We start from the raw sequence: 22,066 nt of genomic DNA on the forward strand, positions 1-22,066 counted from the left end.
GAATTAAAAGAAAAAGTATTTGGTAATGGAAGAAAAGAGAAAACTTTCCGATAATGTCTTGAGACAGAATGAATGACGCGCATTGTGAGCTAGATGGATCACTACAAGCAGAAATATCTTCGCTCTTAATCAGAGAAGCTCGCTATCAGATTGCGAAAGGCTAGCATTGAGCTACTTTACACTCCCATCCATCAGATTCGCTAGAGCAGACGAAAAAAGCAGAGTATAATGCTGCCCGACGGAAACAGAATATGTGTTTTTCTTTTTGAGGATAACATAATCATGAGTTACCGGCTGTCGTTAATTTCCATGTTTTCTAATAGGTTTAACGTGACCCCGCTGTATTCAGTCTTATATTTGACCAAGTCTCAAACATAGGTAATATTATGTTGACATTGCTATTGAGCTCTGAAATAAGGGACTTTGGGGCATCGTGATAACCAAGCCTGGAATTTTTGACTGCTGAATCACACATATTGCTAACTTGTACCTAAATCCTTCTCATGGACCCTGAGTGCAGAAATACGCAATTATTAAGTCATTTTTCATCAATTTGCCACTTTTTCACTTTTAAGTCTTTTTTTTTTTCAGTAGAGTCGTCAACTTATTTTAATATTGTCGAAGCTTCCAGTAAACGAGAATACTCAAAATGATCAATACCGTGATATAACGTAAACTTCGACAAACCTTCAAAGTACTCTTTGAAAACCCGTACCTCTAGACAACCAATCGTAAGGCTATTTGAAGTCCATTGAAGAAAAAATATGATTTCAAAATTCGGCAAGGACTTTTTTTTTTAACATTTTGCTGTACTTTGCACTGTCACACATAGTTCTTATGGCGAAGATGGGGCAGGAAATGGCCACGAGTTGAAAAGAAGCGACCGTGGACTTAATTAAGGTACAGCTCCAATGTTTGCTAGGTGTAAAAATGGGAAACCACGGAAAAACATGTTCAGGGCTGCCGACAGTATTATTATTATTTTTTTGTACAGATGGTCAGATACGTTACTGAGAAATATGCGTAGTGAAAGGGACAGCAGCGGAAAGCTTTACTATTCAGGGATACGATGGTATCGACAAACACGTGGTATCCACAATATCAGTGGATTGCATTGATTGAATAATATCCTGATAATGATAATGATAATGATGCTCAGTTATTTTGGTTGTGTGTGTGTATGTTCAGTCTTCAGCCCTAAGGCTGGTTGGATCCTCAACAGCTCTGCCATCAGCTGTCATAGATGGCCTAGGCATCACTGAAGAGGCGTACTAGGGAAATGAGGAGTGAGGTAGTTTCCCGTTGCTTTCCTCACCGAGCCAGAAGTTGCTATTACATATCAGTCTGCCAAGCCCACTGAAATGCATGCACCGACCGACCCTATGAGCAACATTTTCACACCATTCATAGCAGGGACTGGCTGCACAAGGAATGGCATTACTAGCAGCGCTCATACCTCAGTCACTTTCATATTGTCTAAGCCAAGGATGAGACTGAGACAGGTCAATGAAAGTAACAAAATTGCTCTAGCCTATACCAGAAGACATAGTGCACTGTAAACACTAGGTCCTGCCAACAAAGGCATGAAGAAGTGCATTTAAAGAAGGACTGAAATATTATTATCTTGGGTGTTCCTATATCTGTTATTATTATTATTATTATTATTATTATTATTATTATTATTATTATTATTATTATTATTTGATGGCACTTATTAATGAGTTAATGACATCTACTCCATTACAAGTTAAAGGTAATGTGGACAGTACACACATTTACTAAAGAAAAAGAAAATCCACAACCTGTTACTAGTCATTTGACTGGGTCAGGAATGGAATGACTGAAACCCCCATCTAGCGGCAAGGATAGGAATTGTGCTGGCTGCCGAAGTCTATCGTATTCCTCGGCGCAGTGATTTATGACTTACAGAGGAAATGAAGTAATAATGGCGTGTGTTGCTGGAATGAAAGATGGCAGGAAAAACCGGAATGCCCGGAGAAAAACCTGTTTCGCCTCCGCTTTGCTCAGCACAAATCTCACATGGAGTGACCGGGATTTGAACCACGGCACCCAACGGTGAGAGGCCGGTACGTTGCCGCTCAGTTTATTATTTTTTTTTTTTTTTTTTTTTTTTAGGATTTTAATGTCACTTTTTTGGTTATTCTTCGATATTTTATTGGGTCATGAAAATCCGAGCCCTGAAGATGTTCGTGCGTTTTTTCTTTAAAGCACATTTTGGAATAGGTCTGGAATAGAGAAAATATACAAAAAAAATATGATTTCTGCCATATTTGTTCTGGAAACTGTTTCTTACCAACTTTTCCCATTGTTTGACATAGAAGTGTAAAATATTTTAAGTGGCTTCGGAGAGAATGCCAAGTAAGGACAACAAATTGTACTGTTGGTATTTTTTAATGCCTTTGCTGGTGAAATGTAGTGTTTACAGTGCACTATGTCTTCTGGTATGGGCTATATCAAATTTGTTACTTTCATTGCCCTGTCTCAGTCTCATCCTTGGCTTTGACAGTATGAAAGTGACTGAGGTATGAGTGATGCTAGTAATACCATTCCTTATGCAGCTAGTCCCTGTTATGAATGGTGTGAAAATATCGCTCATAGGGTCGATTGGCTTGGCAGACTGATATACAATAGCAGCGGCTGGCTCGGTGGGGAAAGCGACGGGAAACTACCTCACTCCTCATTTCCCTAGTACGCCTCTTGAGTGACGCCTAGGCTATTTATGACAGCTGTTGGCGGAGTTGCAGAGGATCAAACCAGCCTTTGGGCTGAATACCCAACATACAACGTACGACATTTTTAACATAATTAGATCAATGGATAAGAAACAGATTTCAGTCGGTATATCAGTCCATGGCTAAGTAGTTAGCGTGTTGGTCTTTGGTCACAGGGGTCCCGGGTTCAATTCTCGGCATGTTCGGGAATTTTAACCATAATTGGTAAATTCCCCTGGTACAGGGACTGGGTGTATGTGCAGTCTTCATCATCATTTCATCCTCTTCACGACACGCAGGTCGCCTAAGGGTGTCAAATCAAAAGACCTGCACCAGGTCTCTCCGAAGGCTACACGCAAAAAAAAAAAATCATCATTGACCTGCATTTAAGGCTGTCGCCCAGGTTCAGATTTCCTATCAGTTGTTTACCTAGTCTTTTCTTGAATGATTTGAAAGAATTTCCCTTAACAATTTATTCCAGTTCCTAATTCCTCTTCCTATAAATTAATATTTGCATCAATTTTTCGTCTTGAATTCCAATTTCGCCTTCTTACTTTTAAAAATCTCCATTTGAGCTTATTGATCTACTAATGTCATTCCACGCCAGCTCTCCTGGACAGTTCGGAACATACCACGTAGTCGAGCAGCTCGTCTCCTCGGCAACATTTTCGTAAAGCTGCTCTTTTGTTGGAAGTCACCAAGGAAAAAATCTTGCTGCTTTCCTTTGGATCTTTTCCAGTTGCAAAGTACAACAGAGTCCCCCGTGAGTCTAACCCGTCGTCCACGTCGTGAGGGACGGGCAACGGTATGAAGTAGGGGATAGCCTGTAAGGGCGAAGTACAGTGGGGACTGTGTGTGCCCCGGGACCGCTACGGTAGCTGTGGAAGCCTTACAGGAACCCTGAAAAGTAACGGCTAACGGGGCTCTGGTGAACCTTAGGGTCAACAGCTAGGAAGGCCGAGGAGGATGGCTCATAACATTCCAACGGCGGAAAAGGTGGAAGAACCATTGGTCATCAAGTGCTGCCTTGCAGTATGTAGGGGGGACCCACCCCGGTGTTAATGGGCAGCAATCCGGAGTGCTGAGTGGGGCAGCCCCCAGAAGGTTGACGTCCTCACAACGGAAAACCCAATTGTCATGAAATCCCAATTACAAGATAACCGGACGGATCAACGAACACGACTCTTGCGTGTCAAGGACAATGATCTGAATATGGGGACATGGAATGTGCTAAGCCTGTATAGAGCAGGAACACTGGATAACTTGATAGATGTAATGAAGAAATATAACATTAGTATCGTAGCAATCCAGGAAGTGCGGTAGACAGGTGCAGATATATTGAAACGGAAATACTTTACGATCTTTTATAGTAGTCATGATGAAAGGGTTTATAGTGAGTAATAACATAGTGAATGCAGTGATGGAGTTTAAGCCAGGAAATGAGAGAATATGTTCTGTCACTTACATGTGGACATGCCCCTACTGAAGAGACGGACGAAAGTCACAAGGTCACATTCTATGAACAGCTAGAGAAGGAATACGATGCAGCGCCTAGATATGACGTTAAAATCGTACTAGGTAATATTAATGCTAAACTTGGAAGAGAAGAAGAACTGAGATATATCATTGCGTGAAACAGCCTACATGAAAAATGTAATGGGAATGGGATACGACTGGTAAACTTTGCTGTGAGTAGACGAATGATAGTGACTAGTATAAGATTCCCTAGAAATGACATACACAAGGCTACGTGGCGGTCACAAGATGGCTTCACTAGGAACCTGATTGATCACATAATAATAGATGCGAGGCATGGAAGTGATATACAATATGTAAGGACCTATAGAGGTGCCGATATAGATTCGGATCACTTTCTAGTTAAGGCATGCTAGAAGCAACGCGTATGTAAAATTAAGAATAGCAGAACAGATAGAGTACAGAAAAATTATGGACAGAAATTAATCGAAGACAAGAAGATAGCAGATGAATTTGCAACGACTTTGGAAAGGAAACTATTGACAAATCTTAATGTAGCAGGAAATATAAATGAACATTGTAGAAGTATTAAGGAGGCCATTAAGGGCACTGCGAAAAATGTGGTAGGATACAAACAGCCAGAGAGATGAGAGAAATGGGTTGATAAGGAATGTGAACGGATGATAAATATCAGAAACCAAGCGAGAATTAAAATGTTGCAAAATGATACGAGAGGAAATAGAAACCAATATATCGAGGCAAGAAGAATAGGAAAACACACATGTACAAGAAAGAAAAGGGAATGGGAAAAGGTGAAAATGGGAAAGTGGAGGAGGCAGCAAGAGTAAAGGATTTTAGACAAATGTATGCGCTATTGAAGGAAGAGGAGAGAGATGGAAATCTGATTATTGAGTCAAGAAGAGTGCTTGAGCGGTGGAAGGAATATTTTCAAGAGATTCTGAAAGGAGTAGGTAAGAAAGAAGATCAAGAAGAAGAATATTATCTGCCACGACCTGACTTAGAGATGCAAGAACTAAGTTTGAATGAAACAAAAAAGCCATCAAGGGAATGAAGAATAATAAGGCGCCCGGAGAAGACAATATAAATGTAGAGCTACTAAAGTATGGTGGCAGATACACCAATTGATGAAAAGGAGATGGTGAGAGGAACAGATGCCAGAAGAATACACAAGAAGGGATCTAAGTGTGCTGCAATAACTATAGGGGTATATCATTGCTCAATTTGGGGTACAAAGTATTCACTAAAATCCTAGCGAGACAGATAGAGCCATACGCGGAACAGATACTTGGGGATTATCAAAGTGGATTTAAACGCAACCGATCATATATTTACATTACGATGTATATTAGAGAAGTTCTATGAATGCAATAAACCTATCCATCAACTATATATTGACTTTCGGAGGGCATCCGACTCATTTGATAGAAGGTACCTGTATGAAACGTTGGAGGAGTTGGGAATACCAAGGAAACTGACGCGGTTAGTAAGGATGGCACTGAACATCTCAAGTTGTAAAGTTACAGCCCAAAATTAATTCTCAAATGAATCCCAAACAAACAAGGGGCTCCGGCAAGTAACTCCCTATCGTACTTAGTTTTCAGTCTTACTTTGGAACGAGTTGTACGAGGTATTGATGTGAGGGAATGTGCGCTGGCACGATATAACCGTGGTAGAAACCCTATTCAAGCCGGGGCGCTGTATGATCAGGAAGTGCAATATTTAGCCTATGTTGATGATATAGTAATCTTGGGAAGAACGGTAAGAGCCATAACCACAGCATATGAAGAGCTAGAAAAAGAATCAGGAAAAGCAGGCCTAAATGTTAACACTGAAGAGACAAAATATATGCTTCTATCGCATGAGAAGGGAAATTAAGATGATTATCAACGGAAAACAGTTTGAAAAAAAGTTAATAATTTCAAGCATTTAGGATCAAAACTTACTAAAGATAATGATGCAATGGCTGAAATCAGGAAGATAACTGCGCATGGAAATCGTAGATATTTTAGCCTTCTAAAAGTACTAAAGTCACGCACAGTTTCCCGTAAGATCAAAAGAAGGATTTATCGAACAGTAATTAGGCCGGTTGTCACACATGGTACGGTAGTGAAACATGGGTGCTCACCAAAAGAGGTGAGGAAACATTGGATACGTGGGAGCGCAAAATTCTTAGGAAGATTTACGGTCCAGTCCAGGAAAATGGAATCTGGCGGATACGAAATAACAGAGACTTATACAGCTTCCCTCTTACTAATAAAAAGTCCTCATACAGTTGTTTAACACTTGTATAGTTATACAGTGAGTAAACGCTGTATAAGCGTTGTATATTTTTCGTACTAATAAACGTGGTATACGCATTGTATTACTATACAGCACCTATACGCTCGTTCCAAGGCGTAGGAATCTCTTCCTGCAGTTCACTGACGTATTTCGCACGTTCACCGGCTTTATGATGGTGTCGTATGAGTTGCGCCGAGTAAAAGTTGCGCCGTGTTAAAATCAGTAAAACTTGCGCCGTGGTCTTGTTTGGGAATTCCACAGGGAATCAAACAACGCGGATAGAATCAACATTTGCGACGGAAAACTGTAAATTTCATTTATTGTTCTTAGCTTCTTCATGACGCTGATGGAACGTAGGCTTCCCATCACTGCTCCGGGGGTTAAATCTACGATCACTTTAGATAGCGTTAATGCTGGACAAAGCTGGCGTTCAAAATATTGTTTCTGATTTCTTCATATTTATATCAGCATCACTGTTTGAAACAATTTAATTTGTCATTTATTAATCTTTTAAACCCAGGGAAATGTGACAGGCCTCGCCAGGGCACACAATTTCCTTTCTTTGGCGATAGCTATGGTTCATTCTTGAGCCCTATCACTTCATAAGGGGTGCATGTCGGGGAAACGTTGGGTGAGACAGTGTTTTTCTATTTTCACTGGTCATTCTTTATTCAACAAATTCGCTACATTTCATTTGCTATTCATTAATCTTTGTCCGCAAAAGCACGTCAGATCTCGCATTCGGCAGTATTTTCTTCCTTTAGCGGTATTTCATTCTTCATTCATTATATTCCTGACCCTGTCAGTTAGCTACAAACAGGCTGTGGATATTCTTCATAAGACTGAAAGACTGATTCCATGTTTCCACACTTGCTTTGTAAATTAAGTCAAACTACGTAGTTATACACATTTCACCCACTGATATAAATACGATGCAGGTTTTCTAAATGTGCAAGAAACCAACATTGATAGAGTAAATGCCGAGCTCGATAGCTGCAGTCGCTTAAGTGCGACCAGTATCCAGTATTCGGGAGATAGTAGGTTCGAACCCCACTGTCGGCAGCCCTGAAAATGGTTTTCCGTGGTTTCCCATTTTCACACCAGGCAAATGCTGGGGCTGTACCTTAACTAAGGCCACGGCCGCTTCCTTCCCACTCCTAGCCCTTTCCTGTCCCATCGTCGCCGTAAGACCTATCTGTGTCGGTGCGACGTAAAACAACTAGCAAGAAAAAAAAGATAGCGTGAATAATATTTTTTATATATTAATTTCAAAATCTCAGTACTACAGATATTCACAGACATTCCTTGAACTTGGAAATAACCCCCTGCGGTGCAGCGCAGGTAGCAGATACTTAAGACAGCTGTCAAACCACTTCTACTCCCGTCGGGGAATCTCCACGGCGCAAATTTTACTCAGCGCAACTCATACGGAACCTTTATGACCGCTTCTGCGGGTTATCTACGAGCAAATCTTTCCGGAAAATCGCGCAGTAGCACGGCATATCGAAAAGGCAATGGCAACACAAAGTGAGACAGCTGGAAATTGGCTTATACTGATATCAACATTTCTTCAGCTTGCTTGTGCAATGGACGCCAAAAAAGAAATGGAAAAGCTTAAGAAAAGATCAATAGCTTCTAACTGGGATAGTTTTTTTTTTGCTTTACGTCGCACCAAAACAAATATGTCTTATGGCGACCATGGGATGGGAAAAGCCTAGGAATGGCAAGGAAGCGGCCGTGGCCTTAATTAAGGTACAGCCCCAGCATTTGCCTGGTGTGAAAATGGGAAAACACGGAAAACCATTTTCAGGGCTGCCGACAGTGGGGTTCGAACCCACTATCTCCCGATTACTGGATACTGGCCGCACTTAAGCGACTGCAGGTATCGAGCTCGGTAACTGGGATAGTACGGAAAATGTAAGCAATTGTAATTGAATCGGTGAGTTGAAATGGGTACCTCACATTCCAAAATCCTTACTTTTCAGGAGGAAGGAAAACCAGCTTTGTAGTTAAAAGAAAGGTTTGATCAAAAAAGTTTCTATTAGGCAATTGTAGATCATATTTCTGTGTATTCAACTACAAAGTATGGAAATCATATTACGTACGGTACGGTTTTCAAGTTATACCATTTTTTATGTCAAGGAATATGTCCCTTTTTATACTCAAATTTGAGAAAGATCTTTGTAGAGGCAGATAATGTATAATAAACTCGCAATTTCAAAAGTCTATTAAGCAGTAACACATTATTACACAAAAATACGCCCAACCATAATTTCTTTTATAGTTATTCATTGTCATTCCGTGAGACAGCTGGAAGATATCAATATTTTTTTAGCTTGTTTGTGTAATGAACGCCAAAAAAAGACATGGAAAAGCTTAAGAAAAGATCAAAAGCTCCTAACTGGGATAGTTCGGAAAACGTAAGCAATTGTAATGGAATCGGCGAGTTGAAAAGTGTACACATTCCAAAATCCTTACTTTTCAGGAGAAAGGAAAAACTGTTTTGTAGCTTAAAAGAAAGGTTTGATCAAAAATGTTTCTATTAGGCATTTGTACATTATATTTCTGCGTATTCAATTACAAAGTATGGAAATCATATTACGTACGGTTTTCAAGTTATACCGTGTTTTATGTCGAGCAATATGTCCCTTTTTATACTCAAATTTGAGAACTTTGTACAGGCAGATAATGTACAGTAAAATCGCAATTTCAGAAGTCTATTAAGCAGTAACACATTATTACACAAAAATACGCCCAACCATATCTTTTATAGTTATTCATTGTCATTCCGTCTCTTTAAAGTGTATTACTTTACGGAGATCTCTAGCCTCCATAACCTCTGAATGTTGTATGTCTTCTATGTTTAAAATATCGTGAAGTTCATCAACGTTATCGTCCATTCTTTCAATCTTTGTTCAATGTTAAATGGATAAGTCGAATATTTCACCACGATTATATTACTGTAGACAAAAATACCACGAAAATAAACTACTCACTCGTTTCTTTTTCCGCTATTCGCTGCTATACAACACTTATACAAGGGTCTTGGTCTGTATAAGCAGTTCAATGAATAACTATAACAGATGTATACACAGGAGGCTTATACGCGGTTTATTAGTAACGAATTTCACCTAAACGGTGTATAAACCTTGTATAAAAGTTATACACCGTTTATTAGAAAAGACGACTTGTATGGAGAACCACGGATATCAGTAGAAGTAAGAAGAGGAAGACTTCGATGGGCAGGACACCTGGAGAGGATGGAGGAGAAGCGACAAGCACGCCAGGTATTCCACCGACATCCTGAAGGAAGAAGACAGCAAGGACGACCGCGCAAGAGATGGTTGGATGAAGTAGAGGCGGACGTGCGACAACTGCGAGTTCGTGGGTGGAGAAGACTCGCTCTTGACCGCGAAGCATGGACGATTGTGATTGGGAAGGCCCGGGTTCTTCATGAGCTGTAGCGCCGATGGGTAAGGAAAGGACAGCAGAACGATTCTATTTAACCTGTTTCCAGCAGGTCATTTCTCAACAGTACATTACGCACTTCCATGCGTACTTGCTCCCGCCCCTTCTAAAAGCCGAGCAGGCTGGTTCTGAGTAGTCGAAACCTGTTGTATACAGTTGTTCTGTCGTCACTCGGCAGGGGCTGGACACTTTGCAATGATATTGATGTACATGTAGGTCCATCCTAGGTTATATACTCTAAAGGTAACGAATGTAGGAGATAAAGCAAGTCAGCAGAAAACTCTTGATCTTGTCCATGTAAGGTTCTGGAATTCCCCAACGATTGCAAATTAAGGAAAAAGCGTAAAGGAGGGAGGGAGGGGTTCTAATTGGGGATGGACACAGCACGATTACGTTCTGAGTGTGTTATTTATAAAAGAAAGTAAACTCACCTTCCCCATCCTGCACGCTCTGCTAAGACATATTCATTGCAAATGCGATATCAAGATCTTCGAGGTGCTTTGGGAAAAAGGCATGCTTCTATTAACAAAAGTACATTAGTTAAAAAATTTCCGTATATAATGACAAATTACGTGTCCCTTTGCATGCTATCATTTAGTGAAAATCTCATTTCGGTATCTTAAAGCATTCAGGAAATTTTGGGGACTGTCCAGTATATTCAAGATAGTTAATGATGTTTCATGGATTATTTTATGCTAAGAGAGCAGTTATTAACAATATGTTGGCTCTCGTAGTTATTTTAGTGACTGCTGTAACTCCAATGCCGTGGCAAAAGTGATGTGAAGATGGGAATCTCGCCCGAGTTAAGCATTTTCTTTAACTCTCAGCCCTGTCTGATAGCGGTAGTTATTAAGAAACGTGTTGAAGATTCACGCTTAATTTAATAATAGAAAAACAGGGGCACAGTGGTGTGTTTGCCATTGCATAAAATAAACCTCCAGTGGAGCTGTGAAGACAAGTGAAATAATTACAGAAATTATGAAGCGTCGGCGACCGAATGTGCGTTTATGTGTCAGTGTGTCTTGGGCAAATTAATATATTCTGACTGTAATATCCCTCAAAATATTCTGATGTCAGATTTAATTTCATTTAACATTAGCGGCTGGCACTCATTACACTTTCAAATTTCATAACTAATGATGTAATGCAAAGGAGCGGTCCATTCTCATGCTTTTCCTCCCTGAGAGTATTAAATACTTGGTGAATGCGTTATTTGAATTTCAAATAACTTGCTTGTCAGGATCTTCAAAACAATAGGAATGCGAAAAGAATTGTTCGTTGTATGAATTGCGAGTAAGGTGAGATATTTTTACACCATGTTATTTCCTCTCTTCAGCACTGCATTTAGTCCCTCCTCTTCGTACCCTTCCTTCACCACACACTATGCTGTTTATAACAAGGCTAAATTTTGATAACAGATTCCGTAGAAAGTCTGTAGCTTGAACTGTGAGTCATTCAGTGGTAGAAACATTAATTACGTCCATTAAATCGATTATTTGTTCTTAATGTTTTGCTGGATTCTTGTGTTTGTTGTTTGATTTCAGGCCGCTTGTCCATGTAAGCAAAATTGTAATTTTGTTTGTACCCCAACTTTTGTCTCAAGGTTCGTATTTATTTGGGATTAATTATGCAACACTCAGTTCAATTTCTGTCTCTGATACAACGTCTTAGCAAAATTTCTCGAAGATCGGTAGCAATTGGTACGAACAACCTTTCAGGATAAATTCCTCACGCATAGAAGAGAAACACATGTTATGTGAACATGGGTCCGGAAACGCTTTAGAACTAATTTTTTACAACGAAGTCCATTATCGTTAAGCATTGCTGACGTAGAAATTTTGTGCCATTTTTCTTTCGTTACGTGACTTCCAAAACCTTTTTACAGCAAAGCATTGTAAAACTGGGCTAAGTATTTTGGTCAGTTCCAACAGCTCCACACAATTTCTCAGATATTCAGAATCATATAAAGGGCGAAAGGGAATTTTGTACCGCGGTCATACAGGATAGCAGAGAGAATTTGCAAGGCGTATATGGAAACCTTTTGTTATTTGTCGGACATACTGTTACGAATTGTGATGCTATACTCCAGCTCACGAAAAATGGCGTCGCAGAAGATGACGTTCTTTCAAAATTCTCTTGTTTGAAATAGGAAGAACATATTGTGCATGTGGTAGGAATCACGCCTTCGGCCACATTCTAGCCACAGTTTACGAATATCCTCGCGTTTCGAGAATGTATAAAATTAAATATTTCTCTGTCGGCCTATTTTGGTGCGGTTGAGAAGCATAAAGCTGAATACTTTTACGTAAGGTAATACAGTAGGCAAGATCATGCGTTGTAGTACACTGGCTTGCTCCTGTATGCTGTGTCACTGCAGACGCAAGGGCAAGCGACTAACACAACACACCTGGACAAAGGTCAGAGTAGTAGAGTAAATCACAACAAAGTTATCAACTGGTTATGCGACTTGATGTTTACAAACACTCGCTTTGTGCTATAGACACAGATACCTGTGCCATGCTTGTTTGTCTTAGCGGTTACCTGTGTGCACTCTCCACGCCAGCGACGTAAAACAAAACGGAAAACATCGACTCATGTCCTTTAGGACAGTAACAGCATGTCGACAGCTGTGCCATACTATATTAAATACACCTATACCCCCACGTTTTCGATATAACTTTCCTTTACACACTGTATACTTAATGCTACGAAGACGAGTTCTTGTTGAAGAGTCCATTCAGCTCGACGAATTTTCAAATTTTAATCCCGTTATCAAAAAACGTAAATGAGTTATTTCTTCCCTGATAGGATTTCAATTTATTTTGGAAGAAGGCTAGATATTTTACTAACTTATACCTCCTAACTACTTTGCATTGCCGTAAAAATATGATGTTTAATAATAATTTTCTTAGTTTTACGTCCCACTAACTACCGGTATATTTGCAGATATTGGAAACCCTTTGGTCGGGGAATTTTGTCCCAGAGGAGTTCTTTTACGCGCTGATAAATCTACCGACGTCCGGCTCCATGGCTAAATGGTTAGCGTGCAGGTCTTTGGTCACAAGGGTCCCGGGTTCGATTCCCGGCGGGGTAGGGAATTTTAATCATGATTGATTAATTTACTGGCGTGGGGACTGGGTGTATTTGTCGTCTTCATCGTCATTTGATCCTCATCACGACGCGCAGGTCGCATACGGGCCTCTTCGGAGGCCACACGCCACACGCCATTATCATTATAATATACCAACACAAGGCTGACGAATTTGAGCACATCAAATAGTCCTGTGCCAGTAACCTGCCAACTAGGGATCAAAAGGCGTGCGCTTCTATCGTCTCAGGCCGGTAATTTTAAGTTTAATCAAAGCCTAAAGGATACCTGAAAGAGATGGACCGTTAGGAAACAAAGTGAAAAAAACAATTGTAATTCAGTAGCCTATTCATCTTCGAAGACCTTTCGTTGTATTCGGTATTCGTATTTCCTAGTACATGAATTTAAAGAGTTAAATTACAATTTAGAACTAGTAATATTGTGTCAAAGGCAAAGAAATTAATAATATCTCCTCTCCCCTAAATGTTGTGTTTAATATGTCTCCGTTGCCATCTGTAAGTCAAGATAGAACCAAAGGAGAAAATATCGGCAGCGAATTTCCTTGTACGTTTACTGTGTATTTTGGCTTCCTTTTATATCTCAAAAACATTGCGATCACTGCCCATATGCGAGCACCATGAAAATAAGTGAATTACCTTTATTAAATAAAGAAGGGTGTATTCTGCCGAAGGCAGGTCCGAACCTCCGCAGATGTGTGCCTGAGCCGGAATTTACGTACGGTAGGTTGGCCAGTTTTTTTCCGCTCGTCCATTCCCTTGCCCCTCATGAACAGCGCGTGGCAACCCATCCAAATCTTGACCACGCCAATGTTGCTTAACTTCGGAAATCTCACGCGATCCGGTGTTTCAACACGGCTACGGCCTTTGGTTTGTAAAATAAATATGTTAAAAAAACACTCATCACGTTAACTGAATTATTTAATTGAATTTTTCTTAGAATATCAATGATAACCAGGCAGAAGTCGCATATAATCAGATAATCGTGACCGTGCTTTGTAGATAAGCTACTTCAATGTGAGAAAATGTTCTCCCACAGGTAATTAGGTCGTCTCGAATATAGTCAGAGGTTTGAGAGAAACACTGCGCAGTATCTAGAACCCTCTGTTATCTTCTGCTCCCCAAAAGACTTTGTATTTCTCCTTTTCGAACCGATATTTCAGTTTTTACAGGACCGAGATCCATCAATTGAACTTCGGCATAAGCAGCCGTGTTATCCTCTCGAATAACCTTGATTTTTCAGATTAAGTCCACACTGAATTGAAACAATAAATAACTACTTCCAAAATAGAAAAATCTCGATTTGCTAGCTGGACAAGGCTCGGCTAAGACTAGAGTGTGTGCACAAGTTCTGGGGATTGTTACAGTTAATTGTTATTTTGCTGTAGAAATGTATCATTCAGGTTTTTCTTTTTAATCTTTCTGATAAAACCAGACTGCCAGTAACATAACCAATTCAGCAACACCTACATTACTAAATCGCGAAAATATTGTTCTGGATGGATAGCAATAAAGTTTGACTTGAAAGTGCTCGGTAGCACTTTTTAATCGCTTGACGAGAGCACAGAGTTGAGAATGGATTTTGTGGAACGATCCTTTGATTAGTTTTTTAACTGTAATAGAAGTGTTCAATTTTTGTTGTTGTTTTATTGGACACACCGGGGCTAAACGGTTTCTTTAAGTAGTGTTACTGTATGCTATTAGAGGATGACTAATCGACTTCGTGGGCCACATTTTTAAATTAAAAAGGAATATTTCAGCCGAATATTTAACAAAGGAAATCGAATTCTGTAGAATATACGAAGTTGTCCCTTTGGAAGAAGCTTCACCATTTCTCCCCTATGCTCCCAAGGCTAGTGATTTACTGTTATTTTAGAACTGTTTAATTGCATAGGAACCCGAACACTACTTGCCGATACAGCATATTTCAGTTAGATTTTAACTCGCATGTTGGCAGCACTTTTCACGATTTCCGTTCAGTTGAACGGTCGTTTTGTCGTATCGTGAAAGTTCCTTTGGGAAAATCAAGTAATCATAAATATTTCTTTGAAATAAATTGTTTACCTAGCAGTCGTGCAGGCTGTGATGTGATGGATGGCCATGGCATATAGATTCACGACCTGTGCAGCCCTCTTTATACTGATCTGTGGCTTGTGCAGATCTCTTTATACAGATCCACGGCCTGTGCAGCTCTCTTTATACAGATCCACGGCCTGTGCAGCTTTCAAGGTACTGTTGTCAGGTAACATGGCGTCACACATTTCGTAACGTGACACTGTTTCGTTACACAAAGTTTTCGATGACCTCCCAGCTATAAGACATATGTATGTAAAACAAGACGTACTTGTAGCCTTTGACATACTACAATTTGACCTACGACGACTCGGTGCCTACATCAAACATACAGTTTTGTTGATAAATCCTAACAACTCTAAGACTGTAATATTTGGCACAAAAAAGAAACAACTCATTAAAAACTAGGCATGTAGGCCTACTCTCGTGCTCCATTGTACGTCTGTAAGAAACGTAGGTGTTATAAAGACTGAGACGCTAAATTGGACCGATCAAGTGACACATACCGTAAAATTCAAAAATCCCTTTACGTCTTGAACGCTACTTTACTATATTACCCAAACACCTTAAAATACAACTGATGTAATCCCTATTCTTCCCTGCTCTGGACTACTGCGACACTGTACTTGCAGACATATCTCAAGACAGCAATAAGATGCTCGAATGGAGTTTAAGCACCTGTGTACGTGCGTCTCAATCTCCGAATTGTCTTTCTTCAAATTTTAATTATATCTCATCTATCATTATCATGGCAAACGATCGATGGATTGCCGTAATCACTTGCTGAATGCTTCCAGCTGACTTGTATACTGAGTGAAGTGTGCATGAGCGTATTTACCATAAAAATTAGCAATTTGTTTGCTATTTACAGGTTTTTACTGCACTTCCTTCTATTCTTCTTCTGCTTCGTTTAGGCCTACAATGGACCACTTGGTTCTTAACGCTGGTGAGCTTTTTTCTTCTTCTTAGCCCACTGTTCCTTCATTTTAGCGCTATGCATATATTTTCTTTCTTGAGACTATGATGTCACTCCTACTCCTGGACGAAGTGATTATCTGTGACTGGAGAGAGTCAGATGTCTTGATTATCTTTCTGAACTTATCTGGGTTGTAAATGTCAGTGTGATCAATGTTTATGTATTGTAGGTCTTTCAGAACTAAATTCGTCCATTTGACATTTGTTGCTTTCCCTCTAGATACAGTGTTGAAGATTCTTGGAAGTGAGTGTCTGGCTGCCCATCCTGACTATGTGACCATAGAACATTAGTTTTCCCTTCCCCATAGCCGTTGTAATGCTCTCTATTTTACTGTACAGTTCCTTGTTTTGCTGATTCTGCACCCATCTCCTTCTGTTAATGTTACTTTTTAAATTATTGTTATATTCATTTATATTAACATGTACATTCTAGAATTATTTTTATTACTATCTCTATGTTTCCAATCACAACTACTATATTATTTAATGTTAATGATTTGTTGTCATTTTTACTATTTCTATTATATAATTGTATAGCTGAATAAAGACGGAATACTTACTTACTTACTTACTTACTTACTTACTTACTTACTTACTTACTTACTTACTTACTTACTTAACATTTCGTCAATCTTCTCCCCAAATTACATTAGGAAAATTCATATTCGCTTCACTTAATAATACTTGTTAATCCTTACGACGTATTGCAATCGAGCTGCGACTTGTGTTTATTGCCCCCATTAGCTTATATTTATGGCGGAGAGAAAGTTGTTTAAAACCATGAATTAGAGATGAAACAAGGCAGGTTGGTGAAGTTAGCTAACAATAGTTTAAGTGTTCGCTAATTACTGTTGGCCTTGTCATGTGGCACCGTAATAAGTAGCGAAGATAGCGCATGCGCAATGGTGTGTGGCAGAGCAATTAGCTGGGGCGTGCCGCGGGCGGGTGCGGGGTCGACAACTTAGCCAAGACTTGCAAACTCTGGAACAGCGAACTCTGAACCCAAACACTATGTCTCCTTACGGCGATACAAACAGAACTTACTTGCTACAGTAACTTAGACTATGTTCTCCCGCATGACTTAACCAAGATACAAGTTGGATCAATAGACTTTGTCTCCTGCTTGACGCGGGAGTGTCGTTCACTTCTATATCCCTGAAGAAATCATCCCTAGTACGTTGTCAGCTTTCCAAGAATTTCAATTTCACTTCTCACCAGCATATCGTGAAATACATGGCCTACTTCCGTGTCCCAGGCGCGCGGCTCACTGAACTCACACAGTAAATGCTTTCTTTCTTATCGACGGTCTTTCTACAAAACAATGAGAGATAGTGATCCTTGTGACCTGCTGCTCTAATTTTACAGTTTATTTTAAGCTGTACTCAGAGATTCCAACTACTAAGGACTTTCCGTAGTTTTTACGGCTTTCTCACATCAACACGAAAGAGGTACTGATTACTGCGGATTTTACGAATTTGAAATGCTCTTTATAAATTCTCCATTTCTCCTGCTAACATGAAAAGAAGTTTCGTTCGGTGGAGATTCGCTGTTAGAATATCGTTCGTAAAAAAAAAAAACGAGATAGCAACGTTTGTCTACAATCATTGACCGTGAGCGTAACATTCAGAGAATGCAAATTCCAATTTCTGTTTTATTACCTCTGATTCAATAATGAGTCAACAAACTGATTTTGTACTTCTTTTTCTTGTTTTTGTTGCAGTGTGACGTAAAGTCAAGCACCTACTTAGGTGAAGTGAGGTAAGGGTTATTCTGCCCAAAGGCAGGTCCGAACCTGCGCAGAGGTGTTCCTGAGCCGGAGTTTACGTGCGGTAGGGTGGCCAGTTCCTTTCCGCTCCTCTATTCCCTTACCCCCCACCAACAGCGCGTGGCAACCCATTCAACTCCTGACCACGCCCAATATTGCTTAACTTCGGAGATCTCACGGGATCCGGTGTTTCAACACGGCTACGGCCGTTGGCTAGGTGAAGTGAAGAACAACGTTAAATAACGTAGAGACAATGAAGAACCCAGTGACCGTTGACAAATCAGCGTTACTGAAAGCAGTATACCGAAGAGTTTTCTTGAACAGAACCATCGCAAATTTTACGGAACCACGTATCTTGTGAAACATACAAGCGTGACATTACAGTTAAACATGGAAGACGCAATGACTGGCATCTCCATGTGAAATCTAAGAGAAACATGAGTATTGTTTCATCCAAAGAGCAAATCAAGATGTTTTCACCTTATTTTTGCTGAAAAGAGTGGCGATACTAGCTAGTGCCATACGGACTGACTGTTAACTTGACGCGTTGTTTGGTTGAATGTAACCTCCTCTCATCTGCACCAGGCTATGCCACTATGCCTTGAAGACTGACACATCTTCTATAGTTTATATACATTGTACCCTTCATTAACCGTATATTGATAAAGTTATGCGATTCTGCCAGGAACTGAACTTCGAGCCCTTGAGTTCGGAGACGAGAACTGGGATTTTTAAAATGTAAATACATATTTGTCTTTTCATTAGCTAGAGTTAAATTATTGTTATGTGTTTACGAATTAGGATATTTGGAGTGATAAAGACTTTGTCATGGTTTGAGTGTTCTTGTTTTCCTCCCAGCAGCTCTCCATCTTCTCTTCCGTTCTTCAGCTGAGATTTGCAGTGTCCTCTTTTGTCTCCCTCACTGGTGCTTCTCTATCCTTTCTCTGTCACTGAGCTCTGGCATATTGGTTGCTGTATATTTATTTCTCCAGTTCTGTCGTCCCTTCCAGCTTGGTCCCCACCTTAGTCCATTCCTTCCGGAGTTCGACATCCCACTTTGTTCCCGTCTTTCCTCTCATCCTACCCATTGTCTCCCATACTCTTCTGATCATTCTCTCCATATTCATCCTGATCACATGTCCTGCCAATCTTGCTCTTTTGAGTTTTATTTCTTCCGAGATCGTCCTCACATGTTTCGGTCCCATTTCGTCCCACTTTTCACCTCCTCATTTGGTCCCAGTATCTTCCTCAGGATTTTTCTTTGTTGTTTTTCTAGTTGCTCCGCCCATGCTTTCCTAATTTCATCCTCTCGGCCGCGTACAGAACCGCGTTCCATGTTAATCAACTCCTCGAATTTCATGTAAATCGGAAGTTATAGTTCCCATTTAGGGCCATCAGTAAGAGTGCTACGTGAACTAAGCATCACTTTGTGTTTTACTGATTGTACAATTTTTCATGAATGGTCGATGTTAATCTTCTTTTTTTTTTTTGTTCCAGGTGAGAATACCGAGAATGAGATGTGGTGTCGCTAGCAGGATGGTGGGAGCCCAACTGCTGCTTCTGATGTGCTTGGCGTCCCTTCTGGCGTCGGCGGCGCGCTCCCCAGACTTCTGCCCTTCGGGCTGCACTTGCGATGACGACACTTTGGTGGTGACGTGCATCGAGGCGAATCTTGACGTGATCCCCATAACTCTGAACCCCGCCATTCAGCGGTTAGTGCTCAAGTGTAACCGTATAAAGACTGTTCACGCAGCTTTCCAATTCTACGGTGGACTGCAATATGTAGACTTATCTTATAATCATCTAGTGAGCATACCCACTCGCAGCTTCGAGGCTCAGCGCAAGCTAGTAGAGCTGCATCTTGACCGTAACAAGATATCATCCGTAAATAACAAGACATTTGTAGGTCTTCGAGCCCTTACAGTGCTTAGTCTTAGGGAAAACTTCCTTGAAGAGTTGCCAGAACGATTATTTAGTTCTCTTCCTCATCTCGAAGAACTAGACCTGGGGCAAAACCGCATATCACGCATTCATTCTGCCGCATTTGCTGGCTTGGCCTCTCTTCGAGTTCTGTACCTGGATGACAACCAACTTCGCTCTGTCCCTACGCCGTCCTTTAAGCTACTTGATAGTTTGGCGGAGCTACACGTCGGCCTGAACGCTTTTACAACTTTACCTGATGATGCATTCCAGGGTCTGAACAGACTCACCGTCCTGGACCTCAGCGGCGCAGGCTTGGTGAATATTAGTGAGAATGCCTTCCGAGGACTATCAGGACTCCGAAGCCTGGGACTAGCAGACAATCGTCTCAAAAGTATACCCACCCAACAGTTGGCAGTACTTTCAAGACTGGAGGAACTTACCGTGGGCCAGAATGAATTCGCCGCTCTTGAAGCTCACGCATTTCAAGGACTTACTTACCTTCGCCGACTGGACGTTACGGGGGCATCCCAATTGGAGAGGGTGGAAAAAGGGACGTTTCAGGACAATTTAAACTTGGAGACGCTAGTACTGAGCAGTAACAAGAGATTATCTTCTGTGGAAGAAGGTGCATTGACAGGTTTGCCAAATCTTCGACATCTGGTCCTGAGGGATAATGCTTTTGTTACCTTCCCGGAGTCACTTGCTACATGGCCGGAACTACGCAAGATAGATCTGGCAGAGAACCCGATAGAGTGCCGGTGTACTCTTATGTGGTTGAAGGAGTTACTAGCGGGACGGAACGCTAGCCAAGTTCTCTGTGCGTCACCTCCCCATTTGAAGGAGCGACCGCTCAAGTCGCTGTCTGGAGATGAGCTGGGGTGTGCGTTGCACGATACACGGCAGCAGGCCATCATAGGAGCGTTGTGTGGCAGTGGGGTGGCATTGGTGGCCATCCTTGCATTGGTTCTGTACCGCTATCGGCGCCGCGTACAGGATGCCCTCAAAGACTACAAGTGGAACAACCGCGCCATCAGCCGCAAGGAACACGAGTACCAGAAGACTTTCTCGGATGACGAGTACATCGTCCGTGCTGCCCAACAGCAGAATCTCAAGCCTATACCGGTTACGGAACTGTAGCTAGAGCTATTCGCCTCCAGCCCTACGCCCACCCCCAGCGTATTCTTCTTGCAGGGGGCTGATGGAGCGGGGGGCGGCACAGGGAGGCGAGCCCCACGAAGTAGCCACAGATCTTCCTCGAGCAATCGCAGTGGCGGCCCGGCAGCTAATGGCTTCTCGTGCGGCACCAGTAATGGCGACGTCTGCAGAGCCAAGTGTCATCCACTCAACAATGGCCACTTTGAATTAGCACCAGAGCATCACTATGTCAACGGCCATCGCAAATAGCGCCCTGACAACGAACAGTTTCTTCTCTTTGCCATCCAAAATAACTAACACTAATTCTTTGAATTCATTCCACGAGACTCCAGTGTTTTGGAGTTTGTACTAGTCTGACAAACTAACTGTCATTAAAGATGAAAATAAACTGGAGACTTAAATGAAAGTACTGTAGAGTTGTGTAGAATTTGTAGGTTAATGTGTAACCAAACACCACGATGAGAAGGTTCGAACTGAGCAACTGGCAAGTGGACCATCATCACTCGAACATGACACGCTGTGAAATGTGAGTGTACATTAGGGAGGAAAAGTTTCTCATTCTTCCTGTTCCGTATCCTGGTAGTAGTGAGCGTGTGCCACGTTGAAGCGGAATAAGACTTTTAGGCTCCGATCTCTCTTCCTTACAAGTATTTCTAAATTCGCGCCCCACCACAGAACTCGGTGACTTGTAGTTGGGAGCAACAAAGCTTGTGTCGATTTGTATGAAGAAGTTTAATGGTATGCTATATAAGTAAATATATAAATACACTAAAACATTGTTAAATAAAGATATCTATGCAGGACGAGTGTATTCGAGGGAACTTTTTACGCAAGTGAAGTGATATACTATTTATGATCAGGTTTTCTACATTCTTTGTGTAAAAGAAATAGGTCTATGTGATCCAGTGATTTTTCTCTCCATTCCCTCAATATTCAATTCACGTGAAAACAAGCATTAAGTAAACACACTCATATCTAGATATACAGTACTTGTGGTTAATTGCAGTTCTGTGTCTGATTGAAACCTGCTTTACTTAAGGGGCTGCCGTCAACAACGTCTTGGTCTTTGGTATTGACGTGCGGTATTCCCAAA

The 22,066-nt window shown here is 41.0% G+C and overlaps 1 protein-coding gene across 1 annotated transcript in view; it reads left to right on the forward strand.

The window, feature by feature from the left end:
• Positions 1 to 21,859, forward strand: part of LOC136876864 (insulin-like growth factor-binding protein complex acid labile subunit) — a 681,223-nt gene extending 659,364 nt beyond the window's left edge. The window contains exon 4 of the mRNA XM_067150623.2: positions 19,393 to 21,859. Coding sequence (XP_067006724.2) covers positions 19,408 to 20,955 — 1,548 coding nt within the window. The 5' untranslated portion in view covers positions 19,393 to 19,407 and the 3' untranslated portion in view covers positions 20,956 to 21,859. The remainder of the gene's footprint in view (positions 1 to 19,392) is intronic.
• Positions 21,860 to 22,066: the final 207 nt, after the last annotated feature.

Source organism: Anabrus simplex, chromosome 7 (assembly GCF_040414725.1).
Source record: "Anabrus simplex isolate iqAnaSimp1 chromosome 7, ASM4041472v1, whole genome shotgun sequence".
Taxonomy (NCBI): Eukaryota; Metazoa; Arthropoda; class Insecta; order Orthoptera; family Tettigoniidae; genus Anabrus; species Anabrus simplex.